Source organism: Cyprinus carpio, chromosome B23 (assembly GCF_018340385.1).
Source record: "Cyprinus carpio isolate SPL01 chromosome B23, ASM1834038v1, whole genome shotgun sequence".
NCBI lineage: Eukaryota > Metazoa > Chordata > Actinopteri > Cypriniformes > Cyprinidae > Cyprinus > Cyprinus carpio.
The window spans coordinates 20,483,309-20,503,252 of record NC_056619.1 but is presented as its reverse complement, the minus strand read 5'-3'; the positions used below and the strand labels follow the sequence as shown (position 1 = coordinate 20,503,252).

General features: G+C 38.0%; 1 protein-coding gene across 1 annotated transcript in view; it reads right to left on the bottom strand.

Moving 5' to 3' along the window:
* Positions 1-19,944, bottom strand: part of plxna1a (plexin A1a) — a 214,432-nt gene that overhangs the window by 38,846 nt on the left and 155,642 nt on the right. Inside the window, 6 exon segments of the mRNA XM_042750616.1 lie at positions 3,397-3,564; positions 6,458-6,594; positions 7,090-7,210; positions 7,787-7,938; positions 13,441-13,631; positions 17,733-17,829. Of these exon segments, the coding sequence (XP_042606550.1) occupies positions 3,397-3,564; positions 6,458-6,594; positions 7,090-7,210; positions 7,787-7,938; positions 13,441-13,631; positions 17,733-17,829 (866 nt within the window).

Genomic DNA, 19,944 nt, shown 5'->3' with positions numbered 1-19,944 from the left:
CAAACAGACAGTAAACACTATTAAAAGCAATGATTACAGGTGCATCTCAATAAATTAGAATGTCATGGAAAAGTTCATTTATTTCAGTAATTCAACTCAAATTGTGAAACTTGTGTATTAAATAAATTCAATGCACACAGACTGAAGTAGTTTAAGTCTTTGGTTCGTTTAATTGTGATGATTTTGGCTCACATTTAACAAAAACCCACCTGAAAAATGCACCTGTATATGTTGCAAACAAACTTATAACAAAATTTGGTAGTTTTGTATGTTGTCTGAGGATTTGCTTCATAAACCATTCTGGTTACATGAAACTGGGAACATAACCTGGACGAAACGTCAGGAGTCATTCAAATACTGCTTTAAAAGAAAAAAACTAACAATTGTTACCCAGATGCCTGCTAAGTGCATAAAGTCAGTAGCTTCACTATATAGCTTTGCATTTTTCACCTTTTTGCTCTCCGAGAGCGTACCACTGACACCACACAAAGGTAAATAAGAAAGTGAGTGATAGAAAGAGAGAAAGAGCAAGAAAGAGAGGGAGTGTTGAGAGCTTCTTTTCATCTACAGGCTTTTAAAGAGCTCGCTCTATAACCCGCAGGAGCAGTGGAGTTGCAGGTGATAAGTGCTCTATCCTGCCTTCCCCATCTGACACTGCTGATGGTGTTTCTATAGACTTGTTTTTATTTCACCCCCGACACGACAAACCAGACATGCTTTAGTGCAAATCGCTGCTCCTCCCTGGAAAGCTGCAAAAACATCACCTGACAGCAGCTCTGCTCACAGGTGCAGACGTCTGATGGCGTGAAGGGAGCGACTGTAGAGCAACGCCAAATAGAATCTCATTTTTCAACCTCTTAATGAGTTCTGCTCATGTGTCAAGAGAAAGTGTAACACAAATGGCTTTGTATTGATTTTTATTACTTCTTTGTTGTTCCAACTTCCTTCAGCGAAGTAGAAGGAATTGGCAGTTTTTTTGTTTTTTTTGCCATTTTTATTATGTGAAAAAAATAGAAAGATTGCAGAAAATTCTGACAGGTGAACTGGGATGCAAAGTGGGCCAGATCTGAACCCATGAATACCACATGATCACCATAACACTACGTTTTGGAACACATATGCTAACCACAATGCCACTACACAAAAAACAAACACATTTTTAAAAGTGAAGTGTATATGTATATATATATATATATATATATATATATATATATATATATATATATATATATATATATATATATATATATATATATATATATATATATATATATACACACACACACACATACACACTGCTCAAAAAAATTAAAGGAACACTTTTTAATCAGAGTATAGCATCAAGTAAATTAAACTTCTGGGATATTAATCTGGTCAGTTACGTAGCAGAGGGGGTTTTTAATTCATTTCTGCTGCTTTGGTGTTATAATATATGTTATTGTAATAAAATTAACAACAGGTGCACTAGATGGGCAACCATTAGACAACCCCCAAAACAGGAATGGCTTTACAGATGGAGGCCACTGACATTTTTTTTCCTACTCATCTTTTTCACTAGTTTTGCATTTGGCTAGGGTCAGTGTCACTACTGGTAGCATGAGGCGATACCTGGACCCTGCAAAGGTTGCACAGGTAGTCCAACTCCTCCAGGATGGCGCATCAATATGTGCCATTGCCAGAAGGTTTGCTGTGTCTCCCAGCACAGTCTCAAGAGCATGTAGGAGATTCCAGGAGACAGGCAGTTACTCTAGGAGAGCTGGACAGGGCAGTAGAAGGTCCTTAACCCATGAGCAGGACCTGTATCTGCTCCTTTGTGTGCAAGGAGGAACAGGATGAGCACTGCCAGAGCCCTACAAAATGACCTCCAGCAGGCCACTGGTGTGAATGCCTCTGAGAAAACAATCATAAACAGACTTCATGAGGGTGGCCAGAGGGCCTGACGTCCTCTAGTGGGCTCTGTGCTCACGGCCTGGCACCGTGTAGCTTGATTGGCATTTGCCATTGAACACCAGAATTGGCAGGTCCGCCTCTGGCGCTCTGTGCTTTTCACAGATGAGATCAGGTTCACCCTGAGCACGTGTGACAGATGTAAAAGGGTCTGGAAAAGTGGTGGAGAATGTTATGCTGCCTGTAACATTGTTCAGCATGACCAGTTTGGTGGTGGGTCAGTGATGGTCTGGGAAGGCATATCCATGGAGGAACACACAGACCTCTACATGCTAGACAATGGCACACTTAATGCCATTAGGTATCGGGATGGAATCCTTGGACCCGTTGTCAGACCCTACGCTGGTGCATTGGGTGCTTGTTCCTCCTGGTGCACGACAATGCCCGGCCTCATGTGCCTAGAGTATGCAGTCAGTTACAGGAGGACGAAGGAATTGATACCATTGAATGTCCCCACGCTCGCCTGACCTAAATCCAATAGAACACCTCTAGGACATTATGTTTCGGTCCATCTGACTTCGCCAGGTTGCACCTCAGACTGTCCAGGAGCTCAGTGATGCCCTGGTCCAGATCTGGGAGGGAATACTCCAGGACACCATCCTTCGGCTCATTAGGAGTGTGCCTAATGCATACAGCACGTGGGGGCCATACAAACTACTGAGTACCATTTTGAGTTGCTGCAATGAAATTTCAGCTTAATGGACTAGCCTGCTGCATCCTTTTTTCACTTTAATTTTGAGTGTCTTTGAATTCAGCCCTCTGTAAGTTGATAATTTTTATTTCCATTAAACAATGTGGTATCTTTTCATTCCTAACAAATTACCCAGTCCATATCAGTATAGATATCCTGCATGATATTTTCCCCCATTGAGATCTAATGTGTTTTCAAAGTGTTCCTTTAATATATATATATATATTTTTTTTTTACATATCTAGATCCAGTGTACAAATTATATTTTTCTGTGAGCAATTTTTGTGCCACAATCGGCCAAGGTTCGTCACATGAAACCCCTAGCACATTTAGCCACAAATCATTTTGAAAGTAATTATAAAAATATTGTTCCTCTATGTCATTATTGTTATAGTTGTGGTGTGACCATCCCTATTCTCGTAGGATTTGAATGATTATTAAAACGTCATAGTTATCATTATTGTTACAGTAACTGTCTTTTACCATTGATTTATACAGGCCTTAAATCTACAATATACAAAAAGTATAAAATAAACAAAAGTATTTTTTTAAGATGGAGGACAATGAAGGAATAAAGGGGAGAAGATCAGAAAACAGATTTAAACTCGTGTTTCCTCCATGATTGCCCATTGCTCAATGTATTAGGGCACATAAATAAACCTCTAGGCCATGGTTCCAACAAAACAACATTGCAGTCAGGCTTCCATTCTATTCTGAAGTCACAATGTTTCAAACAATGTAACAAATGTGTCACCTACCTAGCAATGCTCCAGTCCGGGTCTATCTTCAGGATGGTGGGGTCCTCTGTGTAGTTAAACTTCACCTCAGGGTTCCTCAGCTCAGCAGAGTCAATGTCCACCATAACTGGAGTGCTTCCCGCATTAACGCCGGCCGGGGTCACACACACAATCTCTTTAGAGCTCCGCCTACAGTCATGGAGGAAGGTGTGTTAGAGAAAGAGCAACTGAATGTTTACTGTAATTCTCATCACAATCAGAGCATGTGCCGTGTAAGCATGTCATCACATTCATATTTCATCATGACACAGATTCTGTACTCAGAGTTAAGTATGTTTGATGAAGCTCCATCATTTGTGTTAACAAACATATGGGTTTCAAAGAATTGAGCTCTGCTTTTGTCTGTCTGTCTGCTTTACTCTCTTCTCCTGTATTGGAGACGTGTCTGCAATCTCCATGCACATCCCCTTAGCACGTTGCCATGGGAACACTTTTCAAGATGCACAGCCCAGAAATCCTCTGAAGACTGCACATATTTTGACAAGGTGGTTGTCACAAATAAAAAATAAAAAGAAAAAAAGATGGAAGAGTGCAAAGAGAGCAAGTTGTGGAGTGGATAAGCCAGACATTTCCTCAAAGGTAAAATATACAGACATTCAATGGAATGAAGTGCAAAATGCAATCATTGCTTTGGGATATTTTGTAGAGATTTTGCATTTTAAAATATGTAATTTGGATTACAGACATGTAGAATAAATTTGAATATGAATTCACTGGATATTATAAATGGAAGACACAAAACACACACGAAAAAAGAAGCAGAGCATATGAAAGGGATGCTTGAGTTGAAAATGAAGATCTCATGTCTTTGGAAACCCGTTTGACTATCTCTTCCGCAAAACATAAAAGCAGATGTTTTACAAAATGTCCAAGCTGCGCTTTTCCATGCAATGAAAGTGCAATAGGGACTAAATCTTTCCATGACTTTCAGTGAATAATTAATTCAAATTTAGACTGGTCCTCATACAATATTTTATGGATGAAAATATAGTGCAAATGTCGTACATGCTACTTTTATAATTCTTTTTTTTTAAGATTTGTTTTGCCTTTTTATGATAGGAATGATCAGAGTTGACAGGAAGCGAAGTGGAAGAGAGAGCGGGGCGGGACTGGGAAAGGTCCTCGAATCGGGATTCGAACTTGGGATGCCCGTAGCACAACAGCGCTGTATGTCGGCGCACTGCAAGGCTATCGGAGCAGAATTTATAATCCTTTAAAGGAACAGTCTAGGCAAAAAGTCAGTCATCACTTACTCACCCTACTGTTGTTCCAAAATGTTTGGTTTTCTGTCTTTATAAAAGTTGTTATTTTGAAAAATGTCTCTGTGTTTCAAAGCAAAAGAATGAAAGTCACACAAGAAAGTTAAACAAGTTTAGAAAGTCATGAGGGTTAGTAAATAAGGACAGAATTAGAATTTTTGGGTGGACAAATCCTTTAATTGTGTTTTTTTGGGGGGGGGGCATTAATCTACTTCGACCATTTCATTTGACTGAAGTGAGCATTGTGAACATTATTCAAAATGTCTCTTTTTATGTTGCACACAGTTCGGAACAACGTGAGGGTGAGTAAATGATGAGAGAACATTCATTTTTGAGTGAACTATCCCTTTAACATTCTCGCACAATAGGTTAACAGGAAGTGGATTTTCTCTCTGAAGTGAACCCTGGCTCTGAGACCAGGTGTGGCTGACGTCTCAGTCAGCGAGAACCACGGTAATCCTCATTCTCTCCCTCTCTCATGTCTGAGACTTGGCAGCGAGACAATGTTTTTATTCTCCGCTGCAATGCAGAGCGGTCTGGTGCTACAGATAGACAGGCGGACGGCAGATACACTCATTCACTGTCCCCGTCCACAAACGGAAGCGCACAATCGACCGGGACTGCCTGTGCCATAACGTGGCTGATGTTCTTGCCTTCAAAGTGTCTTTATGCTGTAGATACATGCCTAGGGGTAAAAAAAAAAAAAAACGGGCCTGGGCGTTTTGACTGACAGAATGACAGGTGGACGTGCTAAGGTGAGAAGCCGGAAGACAGCTTTTTGGAAGGATCCAGATAAAGACAGGGAGACAACTTGGCAGACGAATAAGCAGAAAGAGCAAGAGAGAAAAAGGACTGCATTAACAAGCGAGTGGAGACTGTACGTTGGCAAATGCTACACCAGAACAGCCAACAGGCTAACCATCAAATCAACTGGCACAGAGCCTATGGAACATATAAAACAGTCAAACAAACAAACAAACAAACAGAAACTATATGACAGACAGAAATACACAGTTAGAAAGAAAGCCAGACAGATGGAGGGATAAAACGATAACAAGACAGACAGAAGGGCAGCCAACCAGACAACTGTATGCTTTTTTCATAGTTTGGGGCTTTTGCCTTATTGTTAAACTATGGAAGCTTGTTCCTGCTAGGGGATTTTTGTATTTGATTTTTGTATTTGAGATATACATTTCTTAGATATTTCACAATTATAACTTTTTAGATATAAATTGCAAGTTTATATCTTGCAATTGCGAATTCTACACTCATAATTGTGTTTACATCTTGCAATATTGCAATTGCAATTTTGCCTTTTTCCACAGAATTTCCAGTTACAAACTCGTAATTGAGTTTACATCTTGCTATTTTGACTTCTTTTTCTCAGAATTTCCAGTTATACACTTATAATTGTGTTTACATCTTGCAAATTTGACTTTTCTCCTCAAAACTTCCATTTATAAACTTGCAATTGTGAGTTTACATCTTGCAATTTTGCCTTTTTTCAGGGAATTTCCCATTATAAACACGTAATTGTGAGTGTACATATTACAATTTTGAATTTTTTTCTCAGAATTTCCAGTTTAAATCAGCAATTTTTACTTTTCTTCTCAAAATTCAGATTTTACATCTCAAAATTGTGATTTATTTTTCCAAACAAGCAAGTTTATATCTCACAATTTAGAGTTTCCTTTTCAGTATTGGGAAACTGCTAAACAATGGCACCAAGAAAAAGATAAACAGGAGGTAAAGAAAAGCATTACTTTTTAAAGTGACAAGAGTGGCGCCCAATGTTGACCTCAACAGAGCTGCCAGCGTTGAGATGGTTTCCTTCAATAGTGATTCTGGTTCCCCCTGAAAGAGGTCCCTGAAAGGGCTGAACGCGTGTGAAGTATGGTGTCTAAGGAAGAAAATTACATATTGAAGAAGCACATTGTTTGTTATTGGCATCTTACTGCAAACATTATTATTAAAATGTATAAAGCAATAAACTCTTTGCAAGTAGAATCTTATTCAATCATGATGTACATACTACCGTTCAAAAGTTTTGGGTTGGAAAGTTTTAAAAGAAGTTTTAAAAATAACATTTTAACTGGATTTTTCTCAGAACTGACTTTGCTGACTTCATCGACTTCAAATGGATGTAGCTCAGGCATGTTTTTGTCTGATTTCAACAAATCATACATCATTTTGAAGGTGAAAATAATTTACATTTTAAAATGTCAATTATTCATGTAATGGCAAGGCTGATGAATAGAATGCTAGAAATAAAAGTAGTGCATTTATACACAAGTTTGGAATTATATGCATCCAATTTGCATTTAAATTATCCAAAAGACAGGCAGATCTGACTGTATCTGTAGGATTAAGCGTCTCCAGACTCTTAGACACTCACCACAAAGGTGAAAGCCCTGGGTGAGAGGGCTCTGTAGTCAGCCAGGCAGTCTCTCACGCACACCTCCACCTGGGCTTCCTGTACGCGGTATCCTGTGGCGTCATTCAGCAGACACACAATCCTGCAGAAGAGAAAAACGTCGGAATCCTCTTTAGGGTTTGTGATTAACAGCACTGCTAAGTTACCAAAGGCCTCAAGGGGATGAAGGTGAATGGTTGGATTTATGTGATACAGCACAAGTAAATATTATTCCTATAATTAATCTGTGTCTGATTTATTAGTCGGCCCAGATGGAATCTACAGACTTTTTTCTGTATTTTCTCCACTGATTTCTCCACTGCAAGGTTTCTTGATTTAGTTTTGTTAAATGGAACTACTAGACACTTATGCTGAAAGAATAATCAGTAACCAGAACTAACAATGTATTAAAAATACACTGTGTTGTCTGAGTTTACAGATTATACAGTGAAAAGTAAGAGTGTTATAGACCTATATATCTTCTGAACAATTGACATGTTGTTAAACAACAGTAGAATGCACAGAACGCACTGTATTTCTATTCCTCAAAGCCTCATTTTCATTTCTGCCTAAAACTAAATATGACGGTAATCACGTCAAGTCACTTTTTTATGTGCTTTATACAATAGTGATTGTTTCAAAGCAGATTCACGGTATTAAACAGGAAAGTTTTACCCACCTTTCCGCACTAACATATTCCTCTTCAATAGGAACACAGGGTACTTTTCCCAGCCGGACACCTGTCATGATGTCTCTAAACTGCAGACCCAGGTTCTCTCCGGTGATGGTGAGTCTGGTTCCACCTTGCCGTGGACCGGTCTCAGGAAACAGCTATACAATGAGGAAAATAGAGACATTAGTTTGACAGGAGATAGAGGAGGAGGATTTAGGCTAACTGACCATTATACAAAAAAAACACATTTTTGGAAGAGCAGACAACAAGACCAGGAAATGTAGAAAAAAAAATAGTCTGAAAACATATAGAACATATAATGGATTCTGGTCAGTGGACAGGTCTTGGAATTGAACCCTGTAGCTCCTTTTAGTCTCGCAGTTACAACACAAACTCAGATGGCCTTGCATTTTAATGGAGACAAATCACCCCTTGGCACATGGGAGCAGAAGCCCCTGATGCTGGGCTTGGTGAGACACCTCCCTCCAACCCCCCCTCCATCCATCCTCTAATTGAAACTTATTACCCAGGCTCCTGGATCCACGCTTCAGAGCCGCATGGCGCAAGGCAGTAGGATAATGTGATTTATTTAGCCGGATTATTCTCCGTAACGAGGACAGGTGTGGCATGACAAAACAAATATGGTGAATGATGTGCAGCGGTAACAGCAGGACGGCGCCCCGTAACAGCCATCATGAGGTAATTATAGGTACTCTGTATGCCTGATCTCTCGACCACAAGGTTGCCACAGAAACCTGGAGCCAGGCCTCGGCTGCATCAGTACCACAGTGGCTGGGGGCCTAGAATAGAGCCTTGGGGGACCCCTTTGTGGAAAATTATGTAGCAAAGCAAACCATATATTCAACAAGTGTGAAATTAGAATATTTTCAATGAAATTCTGTTTTTCATTTTGTTAGTGCCTCAGCCACACTGACAACTGAAAAATAATTCCCTTTCAACTGGAATCTAAATTAAACTGGCCACACAACACAGGAAGTCGAAGTAGAATTTGTTCTGGAATGGCAGGAAAATTAAATTGAAAGAAATTCAACACAGTCTTCTGGGAAGTTACATGTTTTTCATTTTGGTGAATAAAAAATTAAATAAAATAGAGAAGAAGATTTAACTGACCATAAAACGGCAAACCAAATAAAATAAAACAATTATTTATCTATGTATATATCTTTTATTAGTAGTATCAACCATCCATCCATCCATGCAACCATCCAGCTTTTTAATGTTTTACCTTTCTTTTTTCCTGGTTTGTCAAACTAATATTTACCATAAAATGTTAAATGGTGTATGATTTTCTTTTTATTTTAATTCAAGTAATTTTAATTCCACATTATTGAATTCAAAGTTGAAATATGACAGGCATTTCCAATTCAGTTCTGAATGGTGTACAAACCTGTTACATATATAACTGGGAAGAGCTGGCCAACTCAGACAGGCTTGACTACACGCAACTTCCTTATTCCTGGAACAAGGCTGGGAGTATTGATACAATGAGCACTTTTAAGAAAGAACAATTCACTGGATTCGCCAAATTCCATAAACAGCACAGGCTGGTTGCTTCACATATTGATCAAAATAAGCTGCAATGTAGAGCTGACATAATGCAAGTCTGGCCTCGTAAAACTCCAATAACCCAAGGAACTGGTCAGTACAGTTATAATGCCTCAGTCCACATTGCAATGTCAATACAACAGCCTGAGAAGCTAAATTAAATCCAACCAGTTTTGATTTAGCATGTACTGTAATACAGTTGTCTTGACCTGAAAAATCACAGAATTTGGACTGAAGCCTGTCGCTCTGGATTACAGTAAAATTAACCTAAATTAGATGTCTTTTATTATGTAAAAAAAAAAAAAAAACAATTTATACGTATCTAATTAAATCAGCCTTAGAGTGAAATGATAGATAAAAATAATATCTCTCAACACAAGTGGGAGAACACTAATATACACACACGTTCTCCCCAAGGACCTTGTTAAATTATACACAGTTAAGTAAATCTCCCTTCATTATCTGCTCTGGGTAACGATATACTTCAAAAAATATATGCAATTACTGAGATTAAAGTGCACCAGAATGCATGAAGCCTCCTGCCGATTTCCAGTGGTGAGATTATTACTGTTTGTGTGTCGCATTCCCCCAGCCCTCCACCAATAGGTGGGAGGATGACAATGGAGGGAGAGTGGGAGGACTCAGAAAAGATGACGGGTGAAAAGAATAGGGGCAGATTGGGATGTCTGAAGACCCCTGTATTTCAGATCCCATCCTCCCACAAGCCACCTGCACGGTGTGTGAGGCTTAACGCTTTCCTGATGTTGCGTTTGTCTGCTGTCTGTCTGTTTGTCAGTCTTTCCCTGATCTTCATCAGCAAGATGTCTTTCATCTTTTGGCAAACACAGAAATGTAGCATGGGTAAAATAAAAAATAAAAAAAGGTTGGCGACAAATTGCAGTCAAATTCCACTGGTTGAAACATCTACTTGCGCTGTTCAGCCAAACATGCAACACAGCTCTGTCTGGCACCCCCTTTTCCGTACGTCTACGGCTGCATGCTTCCTGATGTAATTGAGGTTAAGTGTCTTTGCTTACGGGTACAACAGCTTCACTTGGGATTTCACCCAGAAAACCACCTATTTATAGAGCCTCCACCAATCTGCTGAAGAATGGAAAAACGCATCAAAGTTCTGCCATATTTGTCGTTTCAGTTATGTAGCTTTCCGGGGCCCTAATTTGCCTTCTTTTTTCCCAATTTTCCCATCCAATATTGCTAGTTTGTAGCATATGTTCTCAAATCCCTCACCCCCTAAGCCAATCTTAGAGCCTTGTATAGACCATAGAGTCAAAAATTGGCTTTTTGTACAGAGCGATGCCAATAAAGAATACAGCATAACGAAACAAGGAGGGGAAAGTGGCCTGTAATTGGTTTCAGAGGGGTTGTTTTACATGTAGCTTGGTGGTGTCCAATCATGGCCAGACTTGGATGGGTGGCAGCAGAAGTCTGTCTCCCTAAAGGAACGTGAGACTATTTTCATTCGTTACCTACATGAGGAGAACGCAAACCAAATCATCCAGTCAGAGGCCTGCCGCCTGACTTCATCTCGCTGCATGAAAAACAAGGCAGAACAACATGTATATTTTACATATTTCAGTGTCAAAGCTTATCAGAGCTGCTTACTGTTGACAGAGGTGTGATAAGGGTGTGTGTGTGTGACAGAGAGAGAAAATCCAAGATAAAGAAAATGTTGTTTGCTATAAGAAACCTTGCTGTTGCCCCCGGTTAGGTGCGTTTTCCTCTGCTGTAATTAGAAATGAAGAAAATCTACACTCTGAGCAAGTTAATGCGATATTGATGCCGAAGAGGTGCATTTTGGGAAAAACAAGAACTAGGGAGCAGCTCAGAAAGGTCTTTTCCCCGTGATTGTTTCTCTACTCGTTATGCTGCAAACCTTATGGTAACTGCCACTGAGGTGAATGGGGAAGCTAACGGCTAGCTCTCTCCAGGTATTATGAACTTCTATGGCCCTTAGAATAAAAGAGCACAACTTTGACGTCAGCAGACAGCTTCAACTGAGACGCAAAACAGCAGACAATAAGACAGACATAAAGCAAATTCAATTACTACTCATACCCAGGGGTCTCTCTGAGGAGACAGAGACAGAAAATCCCAGTTTAAATACTCTGTTCCAAATGAAATTAGAAGCTTATCCACTGGCTAATATACTAAGTCACACGACTCTGACGTGAATAGAGGAGAAGCAAGGGAATGAGCATGGTAGGAAAGGAAAGACTGCAAGAATATATATAGGGATAGCATAATATTACTTGAGTTAGGATATTATATATAAACTTAATGCTCTGGGCCAATAAATGATTTGTACTGTTAACTAAAATTTATTTAATAAAGTTAATTGTAAATTGTAAAAAGTTATTTCAGTTAAACAAGGCAAGATTTAAACACTGAAGTTAATGTAGTAAAATTACTAACTGGATCACTAAAACTAAAATAAAAATGTCAAAAGCACAAAACAAAATTGCTATGAATTAAAAGTATATTCTTACTAAAAATGTAACAAATTAAATACAAAATCATAAAACCTATTATAGTATTTAAATAATACTAACACTGATATCTTGACAAAAACATGAAGTTCAGAATTAATAAAACCCTAAGTATGCTAGGTAAACTAATGATGGTAAATATCCCCACTGACTACTTAGTGGATGGTTTGATTTGCATTGCTAAATATCAAATTATCATTCTCAAAATACAAAATAAAACAACAATTCCTAAAACTCCTAAAACTGGCCAAAAACTCCACTAAATCCCACTCAACAAAGACAACAAAGAGACAATGTTACTCACATTTGGCGAGTGTTTATTTTGGACCCTGTTCACTACCCTTCTGTATTCCCTCTAAAAACATCAGAGATGTACCACAAATGTCCAAAAATGAGTCTGTGAAGGAAGTACAGCCTTCGTTACTGTTTTACAGAGTTTCATTGGTTTGAACATTAAGTGCATTGTATTTTCGTCTATCACAAATTCATTTTCATCACTGTAACTCTAAATCAAATAAGGAGCCTATTTCAATGATGTTTGGTGACGAGACAGATAGAATTTACAATGCTTAATGTCATGTGTCTACAGACAACAAATATGTGATTTGAGAGCAACTTTGGAGAGGAAACTCTGTGGATGACTACTAAAATTGACTTTGTTCTTCACATAAAACTATTGTATGACTTCAGAAGACTCGGTGGTTCAAACCGATCCGCTGATTCAATGTGAACTGAAAACAAGCGTACACCATTCCCTTTCTTTGTCTCTACCTCTTCCTTCATTCAAGCTTTCAGCTCTGGTTATAGAGCGATAAGTAAGCAGAGAGACAGGCATGAGCTAACGGATTAGCAACTGTGCCACTGGCAATTACCCAGTATCAGGGGCTAATCTTACTGAGAGACACTGCTGTCTCTCAGACTGCCAGCTGCCAGCACTGGCACACCGCAGTATATTAGCATCAATACACCGCTGCATGGCAATAAAAGCACAGCGAGAGATTTGTTTGGCACAGCCGCTGTACAAAACCTAAAATGGAGGTCTATTGTTTCTTCTCTTAGATGAAGAGCGTCTGTGTTATAGAAACAGAGAAACAGTACACCATCGTTAGCATACAAGAAGTAAATGTACAGTATGGCTTTTATGAATGGACATTTATGATGAGACGTCAAGGACACAACTTTTTTTTTTTTGAAAACAACGTTATGCCACAAATGCAGTTGACTGAGCTTAATTTGCATTGAATTTATATTTCATTTCATTTTATTTCTTTAAAGCCCATAGGTTTTTTTTTTTTTTTTTTTGGTGCCCTGGAGGACTTCTGTTTCCTCTAACAGATGTCATACATTGTATATAATGTATACATTTTAGGTACAAAAATGTAAAAATTAATCTTTAAAAGAAACATAAAGCTACTTAAAAACATTATACAGTCAGAAAATGTACTTAATAGGTTCTTTGCTGAACCTTCAACACTGCTCTGCCAAAACAACACCTGTTAAATACTCACACAATAAAAAGTGTGTTTGACAGCCTTGTAAATACTGAATGTGTTAAATGGGGTGTGACAGAATGGGAGCGGGTGCTACCTTGTTGATTTTGGGGTGCGCGCAGCGACTGTTTCCTGCGCTGGGGTGCATCCAGATGCTCTCTGGAGGAGCACACTCCTGTCTCAGAGAACACTTCTTCTCCTGCACGCACCAGCCGCAGTCGAAGCGAGGATCCGCTTTCAAACACATCCCACAGCTGTCCCGCATGGCGTAACACTTGTACAGGTGCGCTGCCGAAAGAAAGAGCGATAAAGACAGGGATAAATAAGCACGCAAAGCAGAGGACAAAACCTGCGACCGCACATTAGATGAATTCTAAATTAATGAGCCAAGTTGCCTGGCAACCATAAATCGTCTACAGTTGAGCTAATGAACTATATTACTCGACTGAAGAAGTGTTTATCGTCATTATTAGACTTAATAAATGTGATTATTGTTTAAACACCAGTGTGTCTTTTTCATATTGCTGTTGCCATTGAGTTACAGATCCACCTGCATCTCACAATAAGCCTAAATCAAATAAAATCATGTAAAACTTTATAAGTGGCTTGTTTAATTAACAGAAAAAGCAGTACCAAAGTAAACTAATGGAATCAGATGGTAATGTCATATATATATATATATATATATATATATATATATATATATATATATATATATATATATATATATATATATATATATATAGATATATATATATACAGGTCCTTCTCAAAAAATTAGCATATTGTGAAAAAGTTTACATTATTTACATTATTTTCCATAATGTAATGATAAAAATTAAACTTTCATATATTTTAGATTCATTGCACACCAACTGAAATATTTCAGGTCTTTTATTGTTTTAATACTGATGATTTTGGCATACAGCTCATGAAAACCCAAAATTCCTATCTCAAAAAATTAGCATATTTCATCCGACCAATAAAAGAAAAGTGTTTTTAATAAAAAAAAAAAAGTCAACCTTCAAATAATTATGTTCAGTTATGCACTCGATACTTGGTCGGTAATCCTTTTGCAGAAATGACTGCTTCAATGCGGCGTGGCATGGAGGCAATCAGCCTGTGGCACTGCTGAGGTGTTATGGAGGCCCAGGATGCTTCGATAGCGGCCTTAAGCTCATCCAGAGTGTTGGGTCTGGCGTCTCTCAACTTTCTCTTCACAATATCCCACAGATTCTCTATGGGGTTCAGGTCAGGAGAGTTGGCAGGCCAATTGAGCACAGTAATACCATGGTCAGTAAACCATTTACCAGTGGTTTTGGCACTGTGAGCAGGTGCCAGGGTCGCGCTGAAAAACGAAATCTTCATCTCCATAAAGCTTTTCAGCAGATGGAAGCATGAAGTGCTCCAAAAATCTCCTGATAGCTAGCTGCATTGACCCTGCCCTTGATAAAACACAGTGGACCAACACCAGCAGCTGACATGGCACCCCAGACCATCACTGACTGTGGGTACTTGACACTGGACTTCAGGAATTTTGGCATTTCCTTCTCCCCAGTCTTCCTCCAGACTCTGGCACCTTGATTTCCGAATGACATGCAAAATTTGCTTTCATCTGAAAAAAAGTACTTTGGACCACTGAGCAACAGTCCAGTGCTGCTTCTCTGTAGCCCAGGTCAGGCGCTTCTGCCGCTGTTTCTGGTTCAAAAAAGCACACGCCTGTGCACGGTGGCTCTGGATGTTTCTACTCCAGACTCAGTCCACTGCTTCCGCAGGTCCCCCAAGGTCTGGAATCGGTCCTTCTCCACAATCTTCCTCAGGGTCTGGTCACCTCTTCTCGTTGTGCAGCGTTTTTTGCCACACTTTTTCCTTCCCACAGACTTCCCACTGAGGTGCCTTGATACAGCACTCTGGGAACAGCCTATTCGTTCAGAAATTTCTTTCTGTGTCTTACCCTCTTGCTTGAGGGTGTCAATGATGGTCTTCTGGACAGCAGTCAGGTCGGCAGTCTTACCCATGATTGCGGTTTTGAGTAATGAACCAGGCTGGGAGTTTTTAAAAGCCTCAGGAATCTTTTGCAGGTGTTTAGAGTTAATTAGTTGATTCAGATGATTAGGTTAATAGCTCCTTTTAGAGAACCTTTTCATGATATGCTAATTTTTTGAGATAGGAATTTTTGGGTTTTCATGAGCTGTATGCCAAAATCATCAGTATTAAAACAATAAAAGACCTGAAATATTTCAGTTGGTGTGCAATGAATCTAAAATATATGAAAGTTTAATTTTTATCATTACATTATGGAAAATAATGAACTTTTATCACAATATGCTAATTTTTTAGAAGGACCTGTATATATATTTATGTAAATAGCCAGCAATACATTTTATGGGTCAAAATGATCTATTTTTATGCCAAAAATCATGCCAAATTTAATGCAAAAAATAAAAATAAAAATCATGCCAAAAATCATTAAAATATATTAAGTAAAGATCAAGTCATTCTCAATATTTAGATTTTTTTGCACAATCATATTCCAGATTTTCAAATAGTATCTCGGCCATATATTGTCCTATCCTAACAAACCATACATCAATGGGAAGCTTATTTATTCAGCTTTCAGATGATGTATACATCTCCATTTAAAAAATTGAACCTTATGACTGGTTTTGTGGTTCAGGGTAACAAATGAGTTTATCCATGCAACCAATACCTGTTAACGGTAATGATGTGATTTGCTAAACTAAAGAAATGAGAGCACAAATACATTTTGCTAATTTTTAATATAAAATGTTTAACTAGTTACCTTTGACTGTAAACTGACAGAAAGTGTGATTAAAAGTTGGATGATGTATGAAACAAAGGCATCACCTCAGCTACAGCTAACAATTACGAATTACAGATGTTAAATTCCCATTGTAAAGAGAAAGCTGGCAGCTTCAGGGGACTGGGTGAATGTTCTGTTGGCTGCTGCCGGACTTCAAAGGAGACAGTGTATCCATCCGTCTCAGCCTCATGCTAATCAGATTAGCCACGGCTAAGCTTAAAAGTAGCGCTGCGCTAATTAAACTGAACCAAATGAATGATTTAATTACATTAACATTTCCACTTTACAGCAGGGCAAAACTGGGTTTTTTTTCTATTGCAGCATGGCGAAGATGGATAAATTTATTGCGCTATAACGACGGTGCTGAGAGAGACAGAGAGAGAGAGAAAGAGAGAGAAAGAGAGAGAGAGAGAGAGAGAGAGAGAGAGAGAGAGAGAGAGAGGGAAATTTGGGCTATATCTCAACATCCTGAAAACAAGAAAATTTGCAAGTTGCGTAAGATATTAAGAGTAGGTTTCAAAAATATATTTTGAATTAATCTTTAACCCCATTTTGTTTTCTTGTTCTATGCATTTTTAAAAAACAAAAATTATTAAGAAAATATTTTTTTGCAGTGCAGACATCCTTTTAAGACAACAGTAATAACTTATTTTTATTATTATATAACCATATATATATATATATATATATATATATATATATATATATATATATATATATATATATATATATATATATATATATATAATCATCAGTATTAAAAACAATTGTGCTGCTTAATAGAAAACAGGATTCTTTGATAAACAGAACATTTTTAGAAACGGGAGTCTTTTGGAACATTATAAATGTCTATGCTGTCACTTTTGATCCAACTTTTGAAACGTAGTCTAGAAATGCTATCATAGACTGAAAGGACATTTATGAATTAATTTACTTCTTTCAGCCCCTCCATCCAACCAAAGTGAAGCATACATCTGTGCTACCTTCAAAAGCCGACCAGACAGGATATTACACAAACATTGGACCTGAAAGTAGCATTTTTTATGTTTCGCAGACAGCAAAGAGATGGGAAAAAGGAGAATGGAAACGCGTGATATGTGTCACCATCAGTCAAGGTGCTGAGATCTTGATTTGGCCCAGGTGTGGTGATCAATTGGATGGTCCTCTGGAGTCACTGTTCACTCACCGCTCTCTCTAAATAGCTCCTTACCAGCCTGACACTTGAAATATTAGCAACAAATGGACCTGGACTCGACCCAAAATGACCAAAGCAGTCATCTTGAGTTATTTGGAGAGTCAGGTTGATAGCCATCAAGATGGGGATGTGAACCCAATACCACACTTTCTCTGCTGCCACCATTTTCATTCTTTGCAAATGAGTGTTTCACATGGTTTCTTATTGTTTAGCAGCAGCGAGCTGCAGTCACAGCTCGGGAAGGACCAGATAAGCTGTATGGAGAGCAGTAAGGCATAAAACGGACCTAATTTGTCTTCACAGACTGATACTGGAGAGAGGTGTGGATGCACAAAGAGAGCAAATATAGAGGAACGGATGTGGCTTTTACCTTGGATATTGTAGGGGTTGTCAATGACGAAATCTCCATTCCACACAACCGAGAGATCCACCGGCAAGTCGCTGATGTCATTTCCTTCATAGTCATACTGGAGATAGAGGGGAAAAAAAGAAAGATAGACATGATTCTATGATGTTCTTCACACTTGATATTTTCTTAGTGTTTTGTACAGTATGAGGCCCCTTCAAGCAGAAATCATGTCATAAAATAAAGCAAAAGCCACAAAAGGTTATGTTTTAGAACAGGTAATAGGTGTTCTTAAACTATTTCCAATAAATACTTTATAGACATTTTAAAACCTGCAAAAAAGATTGTAAATTAATCTGTAGTGCTCATGTGGGAAATATGGATTTTAATGTGAGTCACGGCTTTTCCAATCCGATTTCTCCTGCTTATCACCATCATTTCCTGTCTCTAAAGTCTGTCTATCCACCATAAAAAACAAAAAGGCAGAAAATAAAACTAGTAAGTGACACACTGAACCGCTGCAGCTCGCAACATTTTGAGATCCGATTACTCCCACTTCTTATCATCACTTCCTGTCCTTGCTCTACAGTTTATCCACTAAAAAGACAAACAGACAAAAAAGGCTCAAAATACCAAAATGTGGGAAAAATAAGTTTGAATTAGGCTCTTGACATTACTCAATCCCATTACCCTCTCTCTAATGTGTTTCCACCCACTAATTTTTTTAAAAATAAATAAATCAGGAAATATGTTTTGTTTCAAAACCAATTATTTTTATTTTTAGCCATAATGTCATGCATTCTGTCTACTAAAAAGACAAAAATGCCTAACTTGCAGATTAAAACTTTACCATTACCCACACTTCTCGCCATCTTTTCCTGTTTTCTTTACATTTAGGTAAAATCTGCTAAAAAGACAAAACGGTGACACATTGAGCTATGGTGCTTACGTGGTAAACACAGGTTTGAATCAGATTTTTTTTCTTGAACCAAATGTTTCTATTTCTAGGCATACCATTGTTCTTCCTCTTCTTGGGACAAAAATGACAAAAATGGCAAAAATGCTGGACACATTCAGCTTGTGTTAATGCAGTAAATGTGAGTTTGAATTTGGCTCTCAAGATTTCTCGATCCCATTACCCACACTTCTTGCTATCTAATTTCCTGTTCTCCCTTGGTAGACACGATTAACCAGTAGAAATTTGTCAACAATTTGTCTATCGCAGTTACACACTCACATGACGTTGCTGTGCTACGTGGTCACAAAAACTCGTTTGCATCTGTTTTTAAGCATTGCAGTTTAAAAACAAGTGATTTTAAGCCACTGAAATGCAATCAGCAGTGAAAGAGTACTCTTTTCACTATATGCGCACGCTGTCTGAGAGACAGAACTCGGGAGTATTGAACTATCAGAGTATTAAGTTATTTTTGCATTATTATAGGCCTTGAATAATAATGGAACATCTAGGCATATAATAAACTAGAATTATAATAAACTAGAATAATAAGGCCTTGAATAATAATAAACTACATCTAGGCATAAAAACAGTTTTTCCCCCATGCCATCTCCAGTTTAAACAGCTAACATATGAATCATTGCCTGTGTTCTGTAATTCATTTCCGGAATTCATTCTACATCTTTAATTATTGCCTTTCTCAAGTATTATGTAAATAAATATGCATATCTCTTTATTTATACAGTTCTATAAAGAGTAAAAATGCACAAATCTGTACATAAATCAATCTACTTTGCCAGAATCATACACATTATTTATTGTTAAGTCTTACTGTTTAAATGTTTTTTTTTCTGTTCTCATGTTAGATGTGTATGTATGTATGTATGTATGTATGCATGCATGTACCAGGAGCACCTTAAAAAAACATAAATTCCTTGAGGGTTTGCACACACCTGGCGAATAAAGCTAATTCTGATTCTGATTCTGAATCATTAAATACACACTTCTATGTGTCAAAATGACCATCTTTACAAGTATCCTCACAAACACAGCAATTTAGTTCTTAAGTAAAAGCAAACAGCAGAGAAACAAAACATGTATAACAGTATATTAAAACTGGGCAGCTCTTAAAGTGACAGCAGTCTAATATTCCTACTTTCTGACGTTTATGTTAACCAAAAAACATAAGAGAAAATCTCACTGTTCTTGACTAAATCTTTTTGTAACTTTAATAAGAAGAAATATATATTTAATTTTCACAGTGAAGAATATGCAGTGTTT